Source organism: Castanea sativa, chromosome 11 (genome assembly GCF_040712315.1).
Source record: "Castanea sativa cultivar Marrone di Chiusa Pesio chromosome 11, ASM4071231v1".
Classification (NCBI taxonomy): Eukaryota; Viridiplantae; Streptophyta; class Magnoliopsida; order Fagales; family Fagaceae; genus Castanea; species Castanea sativa.
Window position 1 is genome coordinate 47,537,043 of NC_134023.1, and position 20,018 is coordinate 47,557,060.

A 20,018-nucleotide genomic window follows, 5' to 3' on the forward strand; every position below is an offset into this window, starting at 1 on the left:
TCTCTAAAAAAAAACTCTATTTTTTATTTAAAAAATTAAAATTGTGAAACTTTTTAACAAAATGGATTAAAATAACTAATTTTAAATTTAGTGGACTAAAAATGACAATTAATCAAAATTATAAAAAAGAAGTTATAAAAAAATGTTTTTTTATTTTTATTTTCCCAAACAGAAACAAAACCGAATCGGGTATTAATTTGACCCGTTTAATAAACAGAGCCGGGTCTTTCTAGCCCAGACTTTCAGTGTGTGAGGTAGAGAGAGAGAGAGAGTGCAGAAATTCTGAAGCTGAACGAGCTCTGTGTGTAGCAATGGCGACTGTAGCGGAATCATCGGAAGCGAACCCAATTCCACCACTACCACCACCACCAACACCATCACCAAGCGAAGGCCACAGCAGCAACAACAACAACAACAGTGCCAAAACCCTAGATGAAACGACGACGCTTTGGGTGGAGTACGCAGTTCAGCAAGCTCAACTTTACCAGAAAGCCATCGAAGGAGCCCTCGATTCCGCTTTGGAAGTCTCCAGATCTCGCCTCTCCCAAATCCGATCCACTTCCTCCGCTCATTTCAACCAAACTATCGTAAATTTTTCCTCCTCAACTCTCATTTCCTTTCTCTTTTTCCGCTTTGTTTTCCCTGTTTGGTTGCCGAGAAAATAGGCAGGAAAAGAAAATAAACGATAATTCTGGAATTTATGATTGAGGCTAAGTTGGACACTGAACAATGAAATTTTCGCGCTTTTAGTTTAATTTTTATATGAATTTTCATCTTATTAGGAAAAACTTTGATTCTTTTAGCCATTGATAATTGTGAAAGTTGAAATCCCCAGTAAGTTTCTCACAACTCACACGTGTATGTATGAATGTATGCATGCAATGCGCACATGTATGTGTATACTTTCTTAATTTTGTGGCATTGTGTGTTTGATGAGAATAATGAGGAAAGAAAAGGTTATGCATTATGTGTCATTGTTTGGGGTGCGTTTGGATAAGTTGTTGCAAAACTGTGTCTTGGGTTTAAAATGAGCGTTTGTAAAAAGGGTTTTAAAAATGCACTTTTAGGCTCCCAAAACACCTAACCAAATGGACCCTTAAATCACTATCAATATGTGTGTGCCTCTTGGAACTATGTTTGGAAAATGAAAAATGTATTTGATTTTGTCAGTGTTTTAGGAATAAACGGAGTGTTAGGCTTAGTTGGGAATAGGGTTTTGTTCTCTTAGGGAAAAAACAATGGCGAGGAGCTTTGTAGCTTGGTGGCATTGTTTCGAATCTCCCATTTTCACTTGTTGTAACAATCGAATTATGAAGCCCCGCTGATGTTATTGCTGAAACTCTGGATGTAGGATTCTTTACAAGATCTCAAGTCTGATTATGCTACTTATGAGGATTTATTAGTTGGAAAGATTAAAGGTTAGCTCTGGTTTCAGCATTATTGTGCTCACAGTTTTATATGATTATGAGTCTTTATTTGTTTTAAATTTTTTAATATTTGGTAGTGATTATTTTCACTCCTTTTGTGCAGAGGGTGTTGTTATTGCATCTTCACATCCATTAATTACGGGTGGGGTTGCCGCTGGATTGGGATTGATTGTACTGAAAAGTATGGTTCAAAGTTCTATAGACTTTTGTATCATGTTAAAATTATCTGAAAGCTTTGAGATGTGTTTATTTCTCCCAACAAGGAATACTTGAATTAATAATTTTCTGATATTTGATCTTGTCCATCTTTTAGTAGATAAGTAATTAATATGCTAAATGTACAAATTTCACTCATATAGATGAATATAAATTTCAAATTTTATGCCAAATATTTTATATTGCTCTCATGAAGCAATTCTTTTTTGTCCCCCCCCCCCCAAATGATATCCCAATGCTAAGATTATACTGAATCTCATCTAATGGTTATTGGCCACTATCTGCTTATAACTTGCAGGGCCACGGCGTTTCTTGTACTATAAAACCTTGCGCCTTTTTGCTAGTGAAGAGGTAAGCACAGTTCCTGTTACCTTTACATTTCAGTTGTCTAGTTGTCATCTTAAATATGCTTCACAGAATGAGTTTATTTCCAATTCATGATCTAGCTATGTAATTAGGGTGTTAATGAGAATGTTCAAAACCTGTTCATTCAGCAATCTTTAAAACCTGTGAGAGAAATTAACTTTCAGCTGTAAAGAAAAAGAGGTCCATAATTTAACTGAAGAGACATGAAATTTTCCAACTTCATGGTATTGTGTGCCCTGAAATAATTATTGGATCCCTTATGTGAAGTCTAAGGTTAAGTGGGTTGGGTTTGGCTAGGACTTTTGTTCAACCTTCCAAACAAAACATGGTTGGGTTTTTTTGGAAAGAAGGGGAGAATCAGGCCTTGGTTGGATTTTGCAAAACTCAGTTAACAAAACTGAGTTTTGTTAACTTATAACCCAAAAACCGTGGGCCCCACATAAAAAAAAATTGCTTGGCTGAGAATTGGGTCAGTTCACTCAGTTAACAAAACTGAGTTTTGGAGATGTGAGTTACCAAATCCGGAAACAAGAAAAGCTTGTTTTCAAGTTATGAGTTTATTAACTCAGTGGCAATTTCCGTAATTTTTCTTTCCAAAAGGGTCCCACAGAAGTGTGTAGTTACATCACTGCAGACCCACAGCAGCTCCAACGGACATTTTGGCTTAACTTTCCCAACTACCCAAGCTCACTTTCTTTATCTCACTTTCCCTTTTCCTTCTCCCAAACCCACAACAACTGAAGCAGAGCTCCAGTTCCGCCAATCAGCACCTTCAGCCCGAGACAAGCATTCACAGCTCCGTTCACTGATTTTTGTTTCTGGTGAGACCCCCCAAATTAAGATTCAAGTTAAAAAAAGAACTGGAAAATCCTTTCTCTTTGTGACATTCCTCTGGTTTGTAGATCTCAGAATACTCTCTGTTTCTCTTTGTTACAAGCTTTCAGCCTCATTATCAAAGCTCCAATGCCGTCGTTCACCGAAAACCCCAGAAAGTCAGCAGAAAGAAAAAAGCAATAATGCGCAAGCAACATAGACAAATAAAGGGGCATGAACAACAACAGAAAAAACAGAGCACAACCAACAGAAAAAAATGAAGGGGAGAGGAAGAGAAAAAACAGAGCACAACCAACAGAAAAAACAAAGCACAACCAACAGAAAAAACAAAGCACAACCATCGGCGTCGTAGGTCCAGACTGTGATTTCTGTCGTTGGGTTTGTGGAGGGGTTTGGGAGAATAACAGGGAAAAACGAAGAGAAAATCACAGAATAACGAAGGGAGAAAAACAGGGGGAAAACGAGGAGAAAATCACAGAAAAACAAAGGGAGAAAAACAGGGGAAAAACGAAGAGAAAATCACAGGAAAACAAAGGGGAGAGGCAGAGAAAGATGAGAGTAAGGGGAAAAAGAAAAAAAAGGAAAGAGGAAAGTCTTATGACATGGGTCAATGTGTGGGTCCCATTCTTTTAGATTTTTTGGTTGAAACCATAACTGAGTTATATGTGCCAAACGGGTGGGTGTAGGAAATTGGGGTATTTTAAGTGATGAGTGACGAAAATTGAGTGAAGAGTGATGAAAAAAAAAAAACCAAACAGGGCCTCAATTTCCTGTTATCGTGAAGTTGGGAATTTACTGTCAGTTGAAGCTGATCAGTGATCTCAAATCCTCTTTGACAAGGGGCTAACTCACCCATAGTCAGTGGTGCCCTCTCTAGGAGAGTGAAAAGTTTTCATTCTATCAACTTGGACCCAGACCTCAAATGCTTTCCTGTCACCTAAGTGAGGTTGATCCTGTGTTTTTCTAACATGCCAGGGAATAGTGGAATGTTGCCTGCTTTCAAACCACTGTACTAGATATGCACGTGGTTGTAGTTGTTGGTAATTTCTTGGCAATTTTGGGTAGAATTTATTCCTGTTTTCGCAATGAACCTGATAAAATTTGGTTGACGTTGGGATGAGGAGTTCATTTTTTTTACAATCTTTGTGCATGCTCCTTTCCTTTTTCATCTTTAAGTCCTTTATTTTTTAAGAAGAATTCTAAACATATTTTCATATGTATATATATATATATATATATATATATATTTAAATGACTAATAAAGGAATTTATTAATAAACATATCCATAAAATATTTATTTGTCCTTTTAAAAAAACAGTCTTGTTCTAAATTCTTGTGGATTGAAGTTGAACATGTTAAACTTGTTGACTTCCATGATTTTGCACTTAAACCACATCGGATATTAGTCTTGACTAATTTTCTATATACTATCCCACTCAGCACGTGTTATAAATTAGTTAAGCTACGTTTAAAAATAACTATAAGCTGTTTCATGTGCAAACTGCAAACATAGGTCAAATGTGTCCCATCAATCAATTCTTGGACTGTTACAAAATTATTTAATGCCCCATAACTAAAGTGATGAAATTTCAAAAACAACAGGCTCACGATGGAATTGCCTATAATGCTCATTTAGATGTTCTTCTCTCTAAGATTTAGTTGTAAAATTCAAACTCTAATATCACATTTTCAGATGAGGGTTTTTTGCAATATCCCTTTTATGCTTAATGATACTTTCTGCTTGAAATGCCTTCATGGAAAATTTAAATGCCTATCTTAATTTGAAGGACATTCTCTCTCTCTCTCTCTCTCGGTAAAATACAAACTCTAATATTACATTTTAAGATGAAGGTTTTCAATCTTTGCAATATCCCTTTGATGCCATCATTTCCCCCCCTTGAAATGCCTTAATGAAAATTTAAATGCCTTTCATTGCTTTAGAAGAACATTCTTTTTGTACACACTTTTTTTTTTTTCCAAACACTTTTCGTATACTCTTACATCAACAATTCTAAGGCAGTAATGCCATAATATTCTCACTTTTGCTTGGCATTTACTTATAAAAAAAAAAATTATGATTGAGAACCCTGTGTTATTGTGCAATGACTTTATGTATTGTGTTATGATATCTAGGAATTTATCTCTGCCTTATAATTATTTTATCTATAAAAAAAAAAAGAGATTTATCTCTGCCTTCATTTATGGGTGCAGTCCTTACTTTCCAGAGCTGATTCTCAAGTGAAGGAGTTGCGGCAATCAATTGATCTTCTGAAAGCTGAAAGTGAAAAGTTGGAGGTAATTTGTTGGCTTCTTTTTTTTGATAGGTAATCAGAAATTTTATATTAAAGAGGGATAAAAAATAAATGAGAAGTACAAAATGTTCATGATGATGAATAACAAGAGAAAATAGAACACACAACACAACCACAAGGGAAGAGTTAGGAAACTAAGCTAAGGGAAGACATAAACTCGGAGGGAGAAGAACACTCTATAAAACCCCAACAACGAGACCACTCCAATAGACTGTGTTGTCATAAAATCTTTAACTCCTCCAACGTCTTCTCTTTGTTTTCAAAAGATCGATGATTTCGCTCCAACCACACAATCCACATTAAGCACCCTGGAACCATATTCCAAATTTTCGAATTATGCTTCCCAAGCCACTGATGCCAACTAGATAACAAACCCGCCAACGATCTCGGCATAACCCAGTGAATGCCAAAAGCCTGAAGCATGAAAGCCCATAGGGAATGAGTAACAAGACAATGAAGAAGAAGGTGGTCTACCGACTCCCCATCACAGCAACACATACAACACTAATTAGCCAAAGGGCGACCCTTAAGCATTAGATTATCCAAAGTGAGGATCCGACTATGTGCAGCAGTCCACAAAAAAAACGCCACGCACTTAGGAATTTTTGGTTTCCAAACACCCTTCCAAGGAAACAAAGAATTCGAGGCACCCCGAATGGTAGTAAAACCGGGGGTCAAACTTACCAATCCTCAATGATGATGGGGAATTTAATTTGAAATGAAAAGAATTGAAAATGATAACAAGGAACAAATTATGTGTATATAAATGTTTGGTGGCTTACTCTGTCTGTTTGGAAACAAACAAGAGAACAATAGTCTGACAAACAGTTTGGTCCATGGGGCACCCATCAGGTAGGCACCAGATAGAATCCGTCATTGGTTTGAGATATGACTAGACCTAGTCCACTCATGCTAAACCATAATGACTGTTACGACCTTTAAAGAGAACATGGGAAAAATCTTTTGCCTATCTATGTGAACCTGAAGCTCAAGGTGTATGAAATTTTCACATTTGATTCTTTAAGCAGAAGATTGGCCGAGATTCTATTTAACTTGACTATTTTTTTGATAGAAAAAGAGTAATATTAATCATGACAGAAAAAAAAAAAAAAAAAAAGAGTAGGAAAATACAAGGTGTTCATGATGGTGAACACAAGGAAAAACAACAGACAACATAAAAAAAAAAAAAAAAAACTCAAGGGACTATTCTAAGAGAAGAAAGAAACTCTATGATAGAAGAAGAATTTGAAGAACCCCAGCACCTAGACCAATCAAAAAGAGTTTGCAATAGTCCAAAATAATCCCTCTCTGAAACAATTTAGCAATAGTCCTGAATTGGAATAAAAACAATAGACATATGTATTTGAGGAACATATGAACATGATAAACAGCATTATAATGACACTCGTGGATATTCTCTTAAAGAACCATGGAGAGGGAGTGTGTTGCAAAGTATGTGCCCTTAGGAGTCATTGGGTGCATCATTTGAGCAGATGCATACTAAGTGCCCGTTTGGTTGGGCTTTTAGGACCCAAAACGTAGCTTTTACATAAAGTTGGCAGTGGCTGGGCGTTTGGTGAAGCCTAAACACAAATTTTAGATAAAAGTTGCGTTTTAAGGCAAAGGCAAAAACGCTGATTTCTGAAATGGTGGTCTGAAGGTCCATATCTCAAACGCGCATCAACGTTTTCAGCTCAACGGATAGCTGAGACCTAAAATTACCGAATCACCCTCTCAATCTTCTTCCTCTTCTTCTGCTTTCTTCGTCTTCTTCTTCGTCTTCTCTGCTTCTTCCTCTTCTTCTGCTTCGTTCGTCTTCTTCTTCGTTCATCTTCTTCTTCGTCTTCTCTGATCTGTGTGTGTGGGTGTGTGGGTGGGTGAGTGGGTGTGTGTGTCTTCGTCTTCTTCTTTGTCTTCTCTGCTTCTTCCTCTTCTTCTGCTTCGTTCGTCTTCTTCTTCGTCTTCTCTGATCTGTGTGTGGGTGTGTGTGTGTCTGGAGGAACTGAAGATAAGAAGATCAGGAGATAAGGACGAAGGAGATAAGGATGAACAAAAGATGTGGGGGAGAAAAAAGTGAAAGAAAAAAAAAAAAAAAGATCAGGAGATAAGGACGAACAAAAGATGTGGAGGAGAAAAAAGTGAAAGAAAAAAAAAGAAAAAAGAGTTTTTGGGTTTGGTTATGCAACGTAGAAGAAAATATAATGAGTAGGAACACAAATTATTTTACAATTTTTTTTTTTTTAAAGTTGTGATGTTATAGAGTTTGTAGTGGAGAAAAAATTATGGGTATTAGAACAACTTATTTAAAAGATAAGTGTTAATAAAATTTTATTTTACAAAGATTAATTTTAAATTAGTATTGTGAAAATATTGTGACATTTTATTATATCTCTAAACTTTTTAAGTTAGTACTATTTTTTTTAAGAAAAAAATAGTACTATAGACATAATATTTTTATAACAATTTCATAATAAAGTTTACATAGTAAGTTGTTATTAGTTCTCATCTAGACCTACTAGTGACATTTTTTTTCCCCCTACTATTAACAACTTGTTATATAAACTTTATTGTGAAATTTTTGTGAAAATATTGTGTCCATAACTTGCATTAAAAGAGATAATTAAAACAAAAAATTCTTTTTATATAGACATTGTCCTTTTTAGTAATTTACCCTTCAAACTGCCACTTTTATAAGTGCTAATAAACACTAAGTTTTTTCAAAAAGCACTTTTTAACAGTTTTTACCAAACACTCAGCTTTTTGAAAAATCACTTTTTCATTATGCACTTTTTAAAAACTCAACTTTTTCATTATGCACTTTTTCAAAAAGCCCAACCAAACTCACCCTAAATGTTGCAATCATTTTATGATCGGATAAATGCCTTTTTTTTTTTTTTTTTTAAATTATAAAAAAGGTAGGTGATTGGAAGATTTCCTTAATCAACATGTGTACCATATCTTATGTAGACTTAATATATTTGTTGAGTCTCAGATTCCAAGTGGTTAGGATTAGTTAGTTGCATATCATGTGTGTAACCTTTATTTAATAAATTCATTTTATTCATTAAAAAACGAGATGCGTACGAAATGTTTTACTTAAACTGTATTTTTCAAAATTGCAAAAGCCATTTCAACTTTCAAGCCATATAGTGACAAGCTGATTCTGGTACTAGTTATTTACATATTGTAAATAAGAATGAATATTATCCTTCATTCTTTCTTGCTTTGCCAATTTGCAGCGCAGCGCTGTTTATCCTTCATGTTAGTATCTTAGGCTGCGTTTGGTTGGACAGTAAATGAGTTCCAGAAAATATTTTACGCATTTGTGGGTGTTTGGCAACAACTGAAAATTTGGTCAAACTGAAAATCACTTCCCATTGACTGTAAAATACCCCTTCCCAGACTGAAAATCACTTCCGTTTCTATTTTACCTTCAAATAGAGTTTTCTGTTGGAAAATAGAGAAGGAGAGGGAGAGAGCAACGACCCACACCAAAAAAGAGAGAGAGAGAGAGCTAGAGGGAGATCGCCGAATCGGTCAGATCACGCCGGTGAAGCCAAGATCGTCGTCCTCAACCCAAAGGCCCGTCGTCGAGCTCGCGCAGGGCGAGATTGAGGCGCGATCTCGCGCCGTCGAGCTCGTGCCGGGCGAGATCGAGGCTCGAGATCGCGCCGTCGAGCTCACGCTGGGCGAGATCGACGCGCGATCTCACGCCGGCAAGATCGGTGACCCACCGATCTCTCTCTTCCTCCTCCCTATCTCACCTCCCTCTCTCAATTTGACCGAATGATTTGGCCATGGTGTTGTTTTGATTTTTGTTTGTTTAGAAGTTGATGGATTATAATTTTCTATTATAAAATTTGTTTGGAATGTGAGAAAATGGTTGAGAAAATGTGAGAAATCCGTAAAAAATTTACATTTTCAGAATGTTACCAAACACTTGAAAATATTTTCCAAAGTATTTTTTAAAATGCCACCAAACACCTAAAAATATTTTCATTTCTCGAAAATATTTTCACCTGAAATTATTTTACACTCGAAAAATATTTTACACCAACCAAACGCAGCCTTAGTTTACAATTTGTATTTAACAAGTTAACTTTTCTCAATTTCATATGTTGGAACCAATTAAAAAAAGATGTTTGGTACTTTCTTAACAAGACAAGTTAACATAACTGAGCAGAAATTTCCAACGGTTTAGCATGCTTGATTATGTGTTTTTTACATAGCATTTTGTTTGATATCGTTATGGCATTAACTTCTGGATTTTAACCTATTGCCTGCTCATGGGGGTTCAGGTGAAGCCCAGCAGTAGTGACACACCCTTTGTGACGTTTGTGGTTTGAATCCCACCTCCCCCCTCCCCTATTATATATCTAACAAGGATATATATATATATATAAAACAACTATTGTCTGCTCATTGATCAACATATCTGATCCAAGTAAACTCCAAAAACAATGCAATTCATGGTAAATAGTTATTGTTTTCAGAAGAGGGCATTACATGGAGAAGAGGAGCTGCTACGTGGAAGGACAAAACTCAGGTTTGCACATATAATGAATAGTTCTTTATGTAATTTACTTTATAATGAATTGCAATCCTGTTTAAACTTTCCTATTCCATTTATAGACAAGCTGGGAAGCAGATTCAAGGTGTGATCCGCTCGGCTTATAAGATCGAAAGACAAGCAGGGGGTATGCAGATATTCTCTCCCAAAGCTGTTGACATTGAGTACATTGAACCTATTTAGATGAAACATGCTGTTTATGTTGTCTCCACATTGTCTTTTATTAAATCAGGATTAAAAGATATTCTTGGAGAACTTCCAAGAACGCAAGCTTCTAGGTTCCGGTCACAGGTAAGTTCTTTCATTGAAGCTCCTTTCACTATTTCTCTCTTCCACTAGTTGAAGTCTTCCAAGTTCATTTAATCCCCTTTAGAACAGACATCGTGGTTAAAACTAACTGTTCTAAAGTATATTATGTGGAACAGAATATTACCTGTGAAGTCAACCCTGTCACAGTGCAGCCTAGTGGTTGGAGGCTTGGGATGAGCTGTAGACCCAGATATCCTAGGTCCAATCCCCACTAAGAGTTCCCCTGGATTACCTGATACATGGTTCTGGTGGGATGCGTTGTGTACCTGTGGTTTTCTCTCCAGGGGTGGGTCGAAAAGGGCCTTGCCTTGGTGAGGTTCCACATCATAAAAAAAAATAAAAAAAAAACCTGTGAAGTCATTGAGTGGGTAATGAAGGCCATAGGCAAAAACTCTTCCATTTTAATCATGTCCATGTCCTCTGTCTTTCTTCCTGTCCAATAACGCTAAAAAGATTATTCTCATTTGATAACTTCTATGTCTACTTGAAAAGAAAAGAACAAGAAGTAATAATTTCGACTAACATTTTGCTTTTGTTTAAAAAAATTCTTCAATGTTCATGCTGTCCCAAAATGCTCATGGTGCACTGTCTGGTTGACAGGTTTCTAAACTAGCTTCTGAGGCAAAGCGAGAAAGGACTGCTTTGACCAAGGAGGTCACAAAAATTAGCAATTATGGGATCTCAGTTTGAGAATTCTCCTGCTGAAATTCTCTTGTTTCCTGTACTTTGAAGTTTCACAAATTGAATCGCCCTTATCTAACATGTGAGTAATTATACTGTCAGAAATAAATGCAATCTTTGGGTAATTTTTTTCCCTTTAGAGTTTGTGAAGGGAAGGTATTTTTCCTTACGGTGGAAAATATTTTTTGAAGAGGAGATACATGTGCTGCATAAATACTAAGTTTGGAGTACATTATAGAAGAGTACACAGTTCAGCTGTAGACCGATGTTCAAAAACAGAACTCCAAAAATTCATGCATTTCAATATGAATCTTATCACTGCTTATTTTCTAGCCTTGATTTATAGCCATTTTTGCTTTCTTAATCTATCAGGTCCAATATTTAAAGGCTGGGGTTGAGATGAATGATTTCAAATCTAAAAATGTTGTGCTTGATATATCAATTTCAAAATCTTGTCCTGTGTTGTAGTTTTCAGCTTTTGAGGATAATTTTTTACAAAATTATAAACCCCAGACCCAAGCTTCTGTTCATTCGATAAAACTTAAAACAAGTATACAGTTAACACTAGCTCGATGCCACTATGGTCCGTTTGGATAGAGGGGGAGTAGAATAGAGTAAAGTAGAGTAGAATTGATCTAAAATTAGCCTATTTTCAGCAAACTCTATTCTACTCTCCTTCACTCCCCCTCTCTCCCTCCTTAATCCAAACGGGCTCTAACTGGTGTCATTAAGCACATCATTGGTGGCTATTTCTAATTCCAAACCTCCGGTTTGCACCTGATGATATCTTGTTTACCTTTTTAAATCTTCTATATCAATTTATAGTTCATACTACCATGGTTTCGGTTTTGTTCCCTGGGAAAAGTGAAAGAAAGATACAATGGTGCAATAATTGTTTGTAAGGCAACAATGAGGTTCATAGCTGTGCTCTTTGCATTATAAAATGGCATTCTCTGGAATGAGTTCCTTCTTGGTTTTTATGATTTGTGCTTTACCTGCCACTTTTCTTTGGTCAAAAAATATAAATTAGCTGTCAATATAAGGACTCACTTTCTGCACAACCTGAGGTGAATCTTTGAATAAATGGAATCACAGCGTTGGTCTGCAAAAGAAAATGTTCAGTGAACTGAAATCTCTTCTGTGAGTTATGTCATGGTCAGACTGCTCTTATTGAGTCAACAACAGCCATGAGGCATCACATGGCATGCGAATATTCTCATTTTCATTCTTAAACAAATATCATCAGGTGTCACTGATTTTCCTCATTCCTCATAATTGTATTATTTCTATTTAGTAAGGATCTAAGGAATGAAAGGGCATCTAAACAATGTCTATACCTATAGTATTAGTCTTTTGGGTTGGGTAATACCTTTTCCCCATAAATTTTCCTTTTCATGTTCTGAATTATTACCATTATCTTCCCATCTCATGATCCATACTATCACTATAAACTTATGTTCCATATGTAAGATACGCATAGAGCATTGTCATCCTTCTCAAGTCCTAGACAAGATGAGTGGTTTGTTTGGAAATAGTTTATTTAGTTGAAATTGAAAACTTTTTACTGAAAGTACTTTAGTACCAATAGTACCAAAAAAGGGTTATGAGACCTATGAATAGTAAAAAAAGAAGTTAAAAACTCAAATAAACTAAAACTTGTTGTATCACATCCCAAACTGGTTTGAGATAGAATTTCAACTTATGACATCAATTTTATGATGACTGACTAATTGCTTTTTATCATTAAGTCATGATATTAATTAGTTTATTGAAAGGTCGGACTCTATATTTTTTATTCCATGGCAAGAAATTTTAACAGTTTAATTTAACTGTAACTCATTATTATATATTATCTTATTGTTATTATCTGATGTCATTTTACACTGTTGATGGTATCCAAGACAGCTTATTATATGCTCCATACCCTTCCCATCCCATGTTCCTCACGGACCTCACCTTTAATTTAATTACCCTTTTGGCATCTCTCTCTCTTTTAAATTACTTTCTCTCGAAATATATAATAAATATTCGGTCAGCCCCACTTGCCACTTGCCAGTGTCACGTGGAACTCCACTCTTACCACACAAACATCACACTCTCTACACTCTACTTCTTTTTCAAGTAAAGCCAATATTTGTAAAAAGAAAGTGAAATTTAAGACCCCAATTCAAATTGGTAGTTTGACACTTTAAAAAAAGTAACTAAAAATTTAAAACCCAACACATTTTCTCTTCTTTTCTTTTTAATAATACTGCTGAAACCCCCCCAAAAAAAAAAAAAAAACCAAAATTAAAATTTAAAATTTAGTCTTGAGTTTTGATAACATAAACCGGCCCCCCATTTGGGTTGGGTATCTTAACACGATCACAGTCCAACCAGATTCCGACACGTCACGTCAGCATACCTGACGGTGGTGGTGGTACATTTGCTCTTGCTGTTGTTGCGTCGTTAGCTCCTTCTGGCGACGAAGCTCCATGACTTTCCGGTGCGAGTTCGAGTGCTGAGTCAGCACGAAAGTCGGGCTGGCGGCGGGTCGGTACTCGGGCACGAGCCGACCCGACTTGAACCGAACGCCGCACGCGTTGCAAAGCGTCTTCGGGCCTAGCGGACCCGTCCGCCACTGCGGCGTCTTCTCCGACGCGCAATGCGTGCACCTCCTCACCTCTCCCCCCTCCGCCGCCGCCGATATAGAACCGCCGGGCTCGCCGCCATTCCGCTTCGCTTTTCCCGTCTCTGGCGAAGCCTCCGATCGGAATGCAGTTGCTCCGGCGAGATCGTTCGTCGGAAAATCGGTGAACGAGTCGTCAACGAATTGCGAAAGCCACTCCAGCTCCGCCACGTCATCGCTCTATAAACCAAGAAAAACTCATTATATTTTGAAAAACAGTGAGAGTAAGTTTTTGTAATTGTAATTGTAAATGAAAATGACTTACGGGGACAGCACAGAGGTCGTTGGTGAAGTCGGTGGAGAAGTGGTGGTGGTAGTTAAGGCCGTTATTAACAATGGGCTGAGTGAGAGAGAGGGGGGTAGGAAGGTAATTTTGGGTAGGGGTAACGTCAGAGTCGGTGGAGGAGGAAGAAGAGGAAGAGAAGAGTTGCTCGTTGGTAAAGTCTAAGAGGTCATCAATTGGGAAGTTAGAATCAGCTGTACTCGACACTCCTCCTCCTCCGTACACATCCATTTCTCTCTCTCTCTCTCTCTTTCTCTGATTCTCTCTCTCACACACTATAGCTTTATTTTTTGGCTCTCTGCCTCAATGGGTTTTAGAGAGAGAGAGAGAGAGAGAGAGAGAGAGAAGTGTGGGGGGAGATGAGATATATAAGTATTTGAAGGAGGAGGAGGAGGAGGGGAGCAAAGGAACGTGCTGAAGGGAGTGTGATCATGCAGTGCAGTGCAGTGAAGTGCACTGCACATAGAGAGAGAGAGAGAGAGAGAGAGTTTTTGCTTTTTGTTTTGTTTTGGCTATCTGTCTGTCTGTCAAATGGATATGTAGGTGTGGGGGGCATTGTTTTTTTTATTTTTTATTTTTTATTTATTTTATATATTATATTTTGCCTGATATTGAAACCGCCAAGTGCATGGATGCTTTCAGGCATTTTCATTGACAAATGTCCACTACACTACTCCACACGCTTATCTTCTTCTCTTTTCTTTTCTTTTCTTTTTATTTTTTATAATTTAATTTTATGTTTCTTATTTTATAATTGAAAGATTTTTACTTATTTTTTAGAAACATTTATATTAAACGGTGTTAACTAATTAAGCTACAAAACTCTTTGCAACACATTTAAAACAAAAAAGCACCACCTTATCAAAGACAACAATTTTTCCCATAACTAAAGAGTATGATTTTTTTTTTTAATATAAGATAAAAATTCTATTCTACATTAGTTTAAGTGCATATGTGTGTGAAGTTCCCTCTTGAAGATTTGAACTCCGGCCCTTGCCCCCCACGCCCCACGAGCACTTAAAATTGTGAAGTGACTATCGCATCAAAAGAGTGCGGTGGTAACTAAAGAGCAAGATTAAAAAGTTTGAAACATAGCAAAAACATTTGCACATTGGCTGGCTTCCTTCTTAATAAACATCACTGGGGATCTTGTTAGTGATTATTTTCTAGAGACTCCCCTGCTATTCATAGGAAGGAATTCAATTACAAGGTTAGTACAAATATTGTTTTTTTGACAAATTAGTAACTTTAGCATCAAGTTTAATGTGTAAACCAGTAATGCTCAACATAATCACTATCAACAACCCATCTTCTAATACACATAACTCAGACAATACACTCGCTTAACCACTCTTTAAAGAAAAAGAAAAAAACAATAATTCCACTTTAAAAAAAAATTTTAATTCAACAAAAAAGAAGAATTTGATTTCTATTTTGCCTTTTCCCCCTCTTTTCTCCAAGAAAAAATTGAATATTTAGACTACTAGTTCAATAGACAACGAGCAAATAACGCCTATGAGTTAAATGTTGACTGAGACAGTAACGCCTGACGTCTGAATCACTTGTTTGCAGTTACAAACCATTAATAACTCTCAATTAATGTATCTCCACGTAAGGAAACGGTTCAGAAAAAGTAACGTATACAACTACTATAAAAAATAGGCGAACTCAAAGAAAAAAGATAAGTATTTCTTGAATGGTTAACTTGAGCATCAAAGTTTTGATGACCGAATACTATTTCAATTTTCTAGACCTTCCTTTTCATTTCTTGGATATAAACGCTTAGACCGAGCTAGAAAACACCCAGCGTCTAGATCACTTGCTTGTAGTTATAAACCATTAATGAACCTCGACCAATGTACCTCCACATAAGGAAACCGTCCAAAGAAAGTAACGTATAAAACCGTCTTAAAAAGATGTGAACCTAGAGGAAAAAAGTTCTCGAGTGATTAACTTGAGCATCAAAGTATTGATAATCAAACACTATTTTAGTTTTCAAGACCTTCCTCTTTTCATTTCCTGAATATTTTTTCAAAAGCTTAAATTGAGCTAGTAACGACCAATGTCTAGATCACTCACTTACAATTACAAACCATTCATGATCTTCAATTAATATAGTTTCACGTAAATAAACAATCCAGAGAAAGTAATGTATACGACTACCTTAAAAAAAGGTGAACCCAAAGGAAAAAGGTAAGTATTTCTTGAGTGATTAACTTGAGCATTAAAGTACTGATGACGGAACACTATTTCAATTTTCTAAACCTTTATCTTTTCATTTATTGAATATATTGTTAGAAGCTTAGACTGAGCCAACGCTTGACGATTGAATCACTTGCTTGCAGTTACAGACCATTATTGATCCTCAATCAATGTAGCTCCACGTAAAGAAACGGTCCAGAGAAAGTAACGTATACGACCACATTCAAAAGAGGTGAATCCCAAGGAAAAAAAAAAGAAAAAAAAAGGAAGTTCTTAAGTGATTAACTTGAGCATTAAGTATTAAAGACCGGACACTATTTTGATTTTCTAGACTTTCATATTTTCATTTTTTGAATATATTTTCAAAAGCTTAGACTGAGCCAGTGTCAGCCTAATGCTTGGATCACTTGTCTGCCATTACAAAGTACAGACCCTTAGTGAACCTCAATTGATGTAACTCCGCGTAAGAAACATTCTAGAGAAAGTAATGTAACTTTGAAAGAAGGGGTGCCTCCTCACAGAGAGGGTCATAGTGACTAGGCTTGGACGACTTTTTACCAAAAATGCAAGTCTCCACAAATTTGAAATTCCATTTTCAAATTTCGCCTCTATTCAAATAATGTGAAACCCATAGCTGCTTAATATAACAAGTTTCTTCTAGATATATGGTGTTTTGTCCAAAATTTCCAGGATCCTCCGCTCCTCTCCCTTTCTCTAGGCTCTAGTAATGACTCAAATCACCAGTCCTTTTAAGTAGGAAAATTTCTTTAGCATTCGTCTATTTACTATTTTTTGCTAAAAATACAATCATTCAAACATGGCTCATCAACTTAGGAATTTTAGTTTTTTTTGTTTGTTTTTGAGAAGAAAGCCTATGACGTTTTTTTTTACTATTAACTCCCTTTTTTAAAGCCCATGACGTTTCTTTCCAAAAATAAAAAAAGCCTATGACGTTGAAACGTGGTTTGATCTGGAAATTCGCTCGTATGCAATGCTTCTAACTTTTAACATGAGCCACGTCTAATTTTCAGTATCTTTATTCATCTTTTTGGTATTGTCTCTCATTGGCCTCATTTTGATGGGAATAGTGTTACTTTTTCTTTGCAATGTTCATAGTTTAGTTTACTTGTTTAACTTAAAGAGAATTGTTATGTTTACAACATTTTTATAATAAATCATAGGTGGTTAGTTGTTATTGGTTCAAATTTAAAATTTACTATTGAGATTACTTTTTTGCCCCAACAATAACAATCGGTAACAATCTGTCACTTATGATTTGTTGTGAAAATGTTGTGGAGATAGCATTTATCTTAACTAAATTTAAGATTTAGGGCATGTTTAGTAAACTGTAATAAGCGCTGTAATGTAACAGTTATTCCTATGGTTTAGTTATTCATATGGTTTAGTTATTCTTTAGTTTGGTTATGTTTTTATTACAAGGAATAGTCATTCTTTATGAATAGCTATTCTTCAAAATGTGGAATAATTATTCCTCTTTAAAATGTTGTATTAGCTATTTCTTAGTAAGTACAATAATTTCAAAACTTAATATATTTCCAAATAAAAAGCTTTTCACATACATCTAACAATTATAAAAATAAAAAATCATAAAAAAATAACACATATCTTTCTTAAATTTAAAAATAACAATTTTTAAGGAGATATAATTGTATGAGTAAGATATTTTCTAAAATAAATGTTTAATTTCATTCTAATGTTATAACTTATAACTCACAACCAAACTAATGAATAGGTTTAGTTATTATATTACAACACATTTTATTACTAGTAATAATTATTACAATTTCTGTCATAATCTCCATTCAGTGTACCAAACGTACAGTTAGTAATTTTTTAACTAGCCCAATTTTTCTCTTAAATTTCCTGCTTGATTTTGTGGGCTAAAATTTGATTTGACTTGATATGAAGAAAATCCCTCATTCAAATAATGTAGACTTTATAATTCTTCATGTTATTTGTTTCACTTTAAAAATATTTTTTCAAATTTCTCAATGCATTTTACTTTCCATTTTGATTTAGTTTAACATGAACCATATACCGTTTAGCTTTTGGAATATTCTCTACATAAATTTCTATATGATTTTTATTTAATAATTTAATAGTTTCAGTAATGAGAGAGGGAGATTTGAACCAGTCTTCCTCAATCCTCACAAAGAAGACAATGAGAGAGATGTGAGATTTGAACCTTGATTTTCTACATAAAGAAGAGTGGACAATATCAAGATTCTAGACATTTTCTAATTGAAATTTTATTCAACTTGATTCTTCAAAAAGAAAGTTTTATTATAGAAGGTGTAACCGTGTAAGTTGTTTCCATTGATAGTTTTAAACAAATAATTTGGGATAAAATTCATTAAAATATGCTAGGATGGGGATTTATAAGAATTTAGGGAGTTACTTTGTCTGTAAATGGCCATCCAATGAAACAAAATAAATAAATAACCATGTTATAACCATTTGAAATTTGGCGGATATCTGTTTCAATAAAATATTGGGACGATATGAATATCATCATGTCATAAATATTCCTCCTTGAGTCCGTGTCCCTTTCAAAGCCTAACATCCCCCAATTCCAATATTTGTTATTGTCCTCCAGATTTTAAATTTGATTCAACAAAACCAAGAAAGAAGCTTTTGATATCTATTTTCCTTTTCCCCTTCTTTTCTCCATGTGTAAACCCTTTCCCAAATCTCATTAGAATATGCTTTGCTCGACACCAACCAAAGGTTTGCCCTACTTGACCCTAGATCAAAACCAGTTTTGTAACAACCAAAGGAAAAGTGTTAGCTACATCTACGCTATACCTCAAAAGGACTAGTCACAATTGAGACCTCTTATAGTTGTTAATAAAGCCCAAATCTACCCAGTAAATACTCGATATGGGACTCATCACACACCCACACACATCACACAATCAATCAAATTGGGGCATTACAATCTCCCCCACTTAAATCCCTAACATCCTCATTAGGGTCCACTTTGTGAGTAGTGTCCCAGCCCACATGGGGTTATCGGGCCGGCTCTGATATCATATGTAATGACTCAAGGAAAATCGTTAGTTACATCTTCGCTATATCTTAAAAGGATTGGTCACAATTGAGGCTCTATGTAGTTATTAATAAAGTCCAGATCTACCTAGTAAATACCCGATATGGAACTTATCACACAATCAATCAAATTGAGGCATCACAAGTTTTGCTTAACATACTAGTCTTATTGTTTAGATCCACCATATGTGGGGCCCAAGGAAACCACGTGAAAAAATTGAATATTTAAACTACTAGTCAAGTGGACAGCAAGCAAATAATGTCCACGTGTTAATGTTGACCGAGCGAATAATGCTCAATGTTTAAATCACTTGTTTGCAGTTATAAACCATTAATGATCATCGATGAATGTAACTCCATGTAAGGGAACGCTTTAGAGAAAAGTAACGAAAATGACTGCCTAAAAAGAGATAAACCCAAAAGATTAAAAATTGAGCATCAAAGTATTGATAATTGGGCACTATTTTGATTTTCTTGACCTTCATTTTTTCATTTCTAGAATATATTCGCAGAAGTTTAGACTGAATCAATAATGGCCAAGATCTGGATCACTTGCTTATGGTTACAAACCATTAATGATCCTCAATCAATGTAACTCTACACAAAGAAACATTTTAGAGAAAGTAACATATACGACCATTTTAAAAAGAGGTCAACCCAGAGGAAAAAAGGTAAGTAATTCTTAGGTGATTAACTTGAGCATCAAAGTATTAATGATTGAACACTATTTTGATCTTCTAGATCCTCCTCTCTTCATTTCTTGAATATATTTTCAAAAGTTTAGACTGAGTCGGTAATGCCTAATGTCTGGATCACTTCTCTATTGTTACAAACCATTAATGACTCTCGATCAATGTAGCTTTACGTAAGGAAATGACCCAAAGAGAATAATGTATATGACCACCTTGAAAAGAGGCCAACCTAGAGGAAAAATGTAAGTTATTGTTGAGTGATTAACTTGAGCATCAAAGTATTGTTGATGGACATTTTTTTGATTTTCTAGACCTTCAGTTTTTAATTTCTTGAATATATTTTCAAAAGCTTAGACTGAATAACTTGTTGATCCCTATCCCTCTTCCC

The 20,018-nt window shown here is 35.5% G+C and overlaps 2 protein-coding genes across 2 annotated transcripts; one reads left to right on the forward strand and one right to left on the reverse strand.

Annotated features, from left to right (window-relative positions):
- Positions 1 to 221: 221 nt before the first annotated feature.
- LOC142617111 (RGS1-HXK1-interacting protein 1) lies at positions 222 to 11,048 on the forward strand. Its single transcript, XM_075789810.1, has 9 exons — positions 222 to 587; positions 1,352 to 1,418; positions 1,531 to 1,608; positions 1,942 to 1,994; positions 5,056 to 5,139; positions 9,650 to 9,702; positions 9,789 to 9,853; positions 9,959 to 10,017; positions 10,636 to 11,048. The coding sequence occupies exons 1-9, from the start codon at positions 312 to 314 to the stop codon at positions 10,723 to 10,725; spliced, it is 825 nt and encodes a 274-aa protein (XP_075645925.1). The 5' UTR covers positions 222 to 311; the 3' UTR covers positions 10,726 to 11,048.
- A 1,806-nt stretch (positions 11,049 to 12,854) lies between these two features.
- On the reverse strand, positions 12,855 to 14,155 carry LOC142615414 (GATA transcription factor 4). The gene is made up of 2 exons (XM_075788162.1): positions 13,650 to 14,155; positions 12,855 to 13,564 (listed from the first exon to the last, which is right to left on the reverse strand). Exons 1-2 carry the CDS (start codon positions 13,896 to 13,898, stop codon positions 13,112 to 13,114), a joined length of 702 nt encoding a protein of 233 aa, XP_075644277.1. The 5' UTR covers positions 13,899 to 14,155; the 3' UTR covers positions 12,855 to 13,111.
- Positions 14,156 to 20,018: the final 5,863 nt, after the last annotated feature.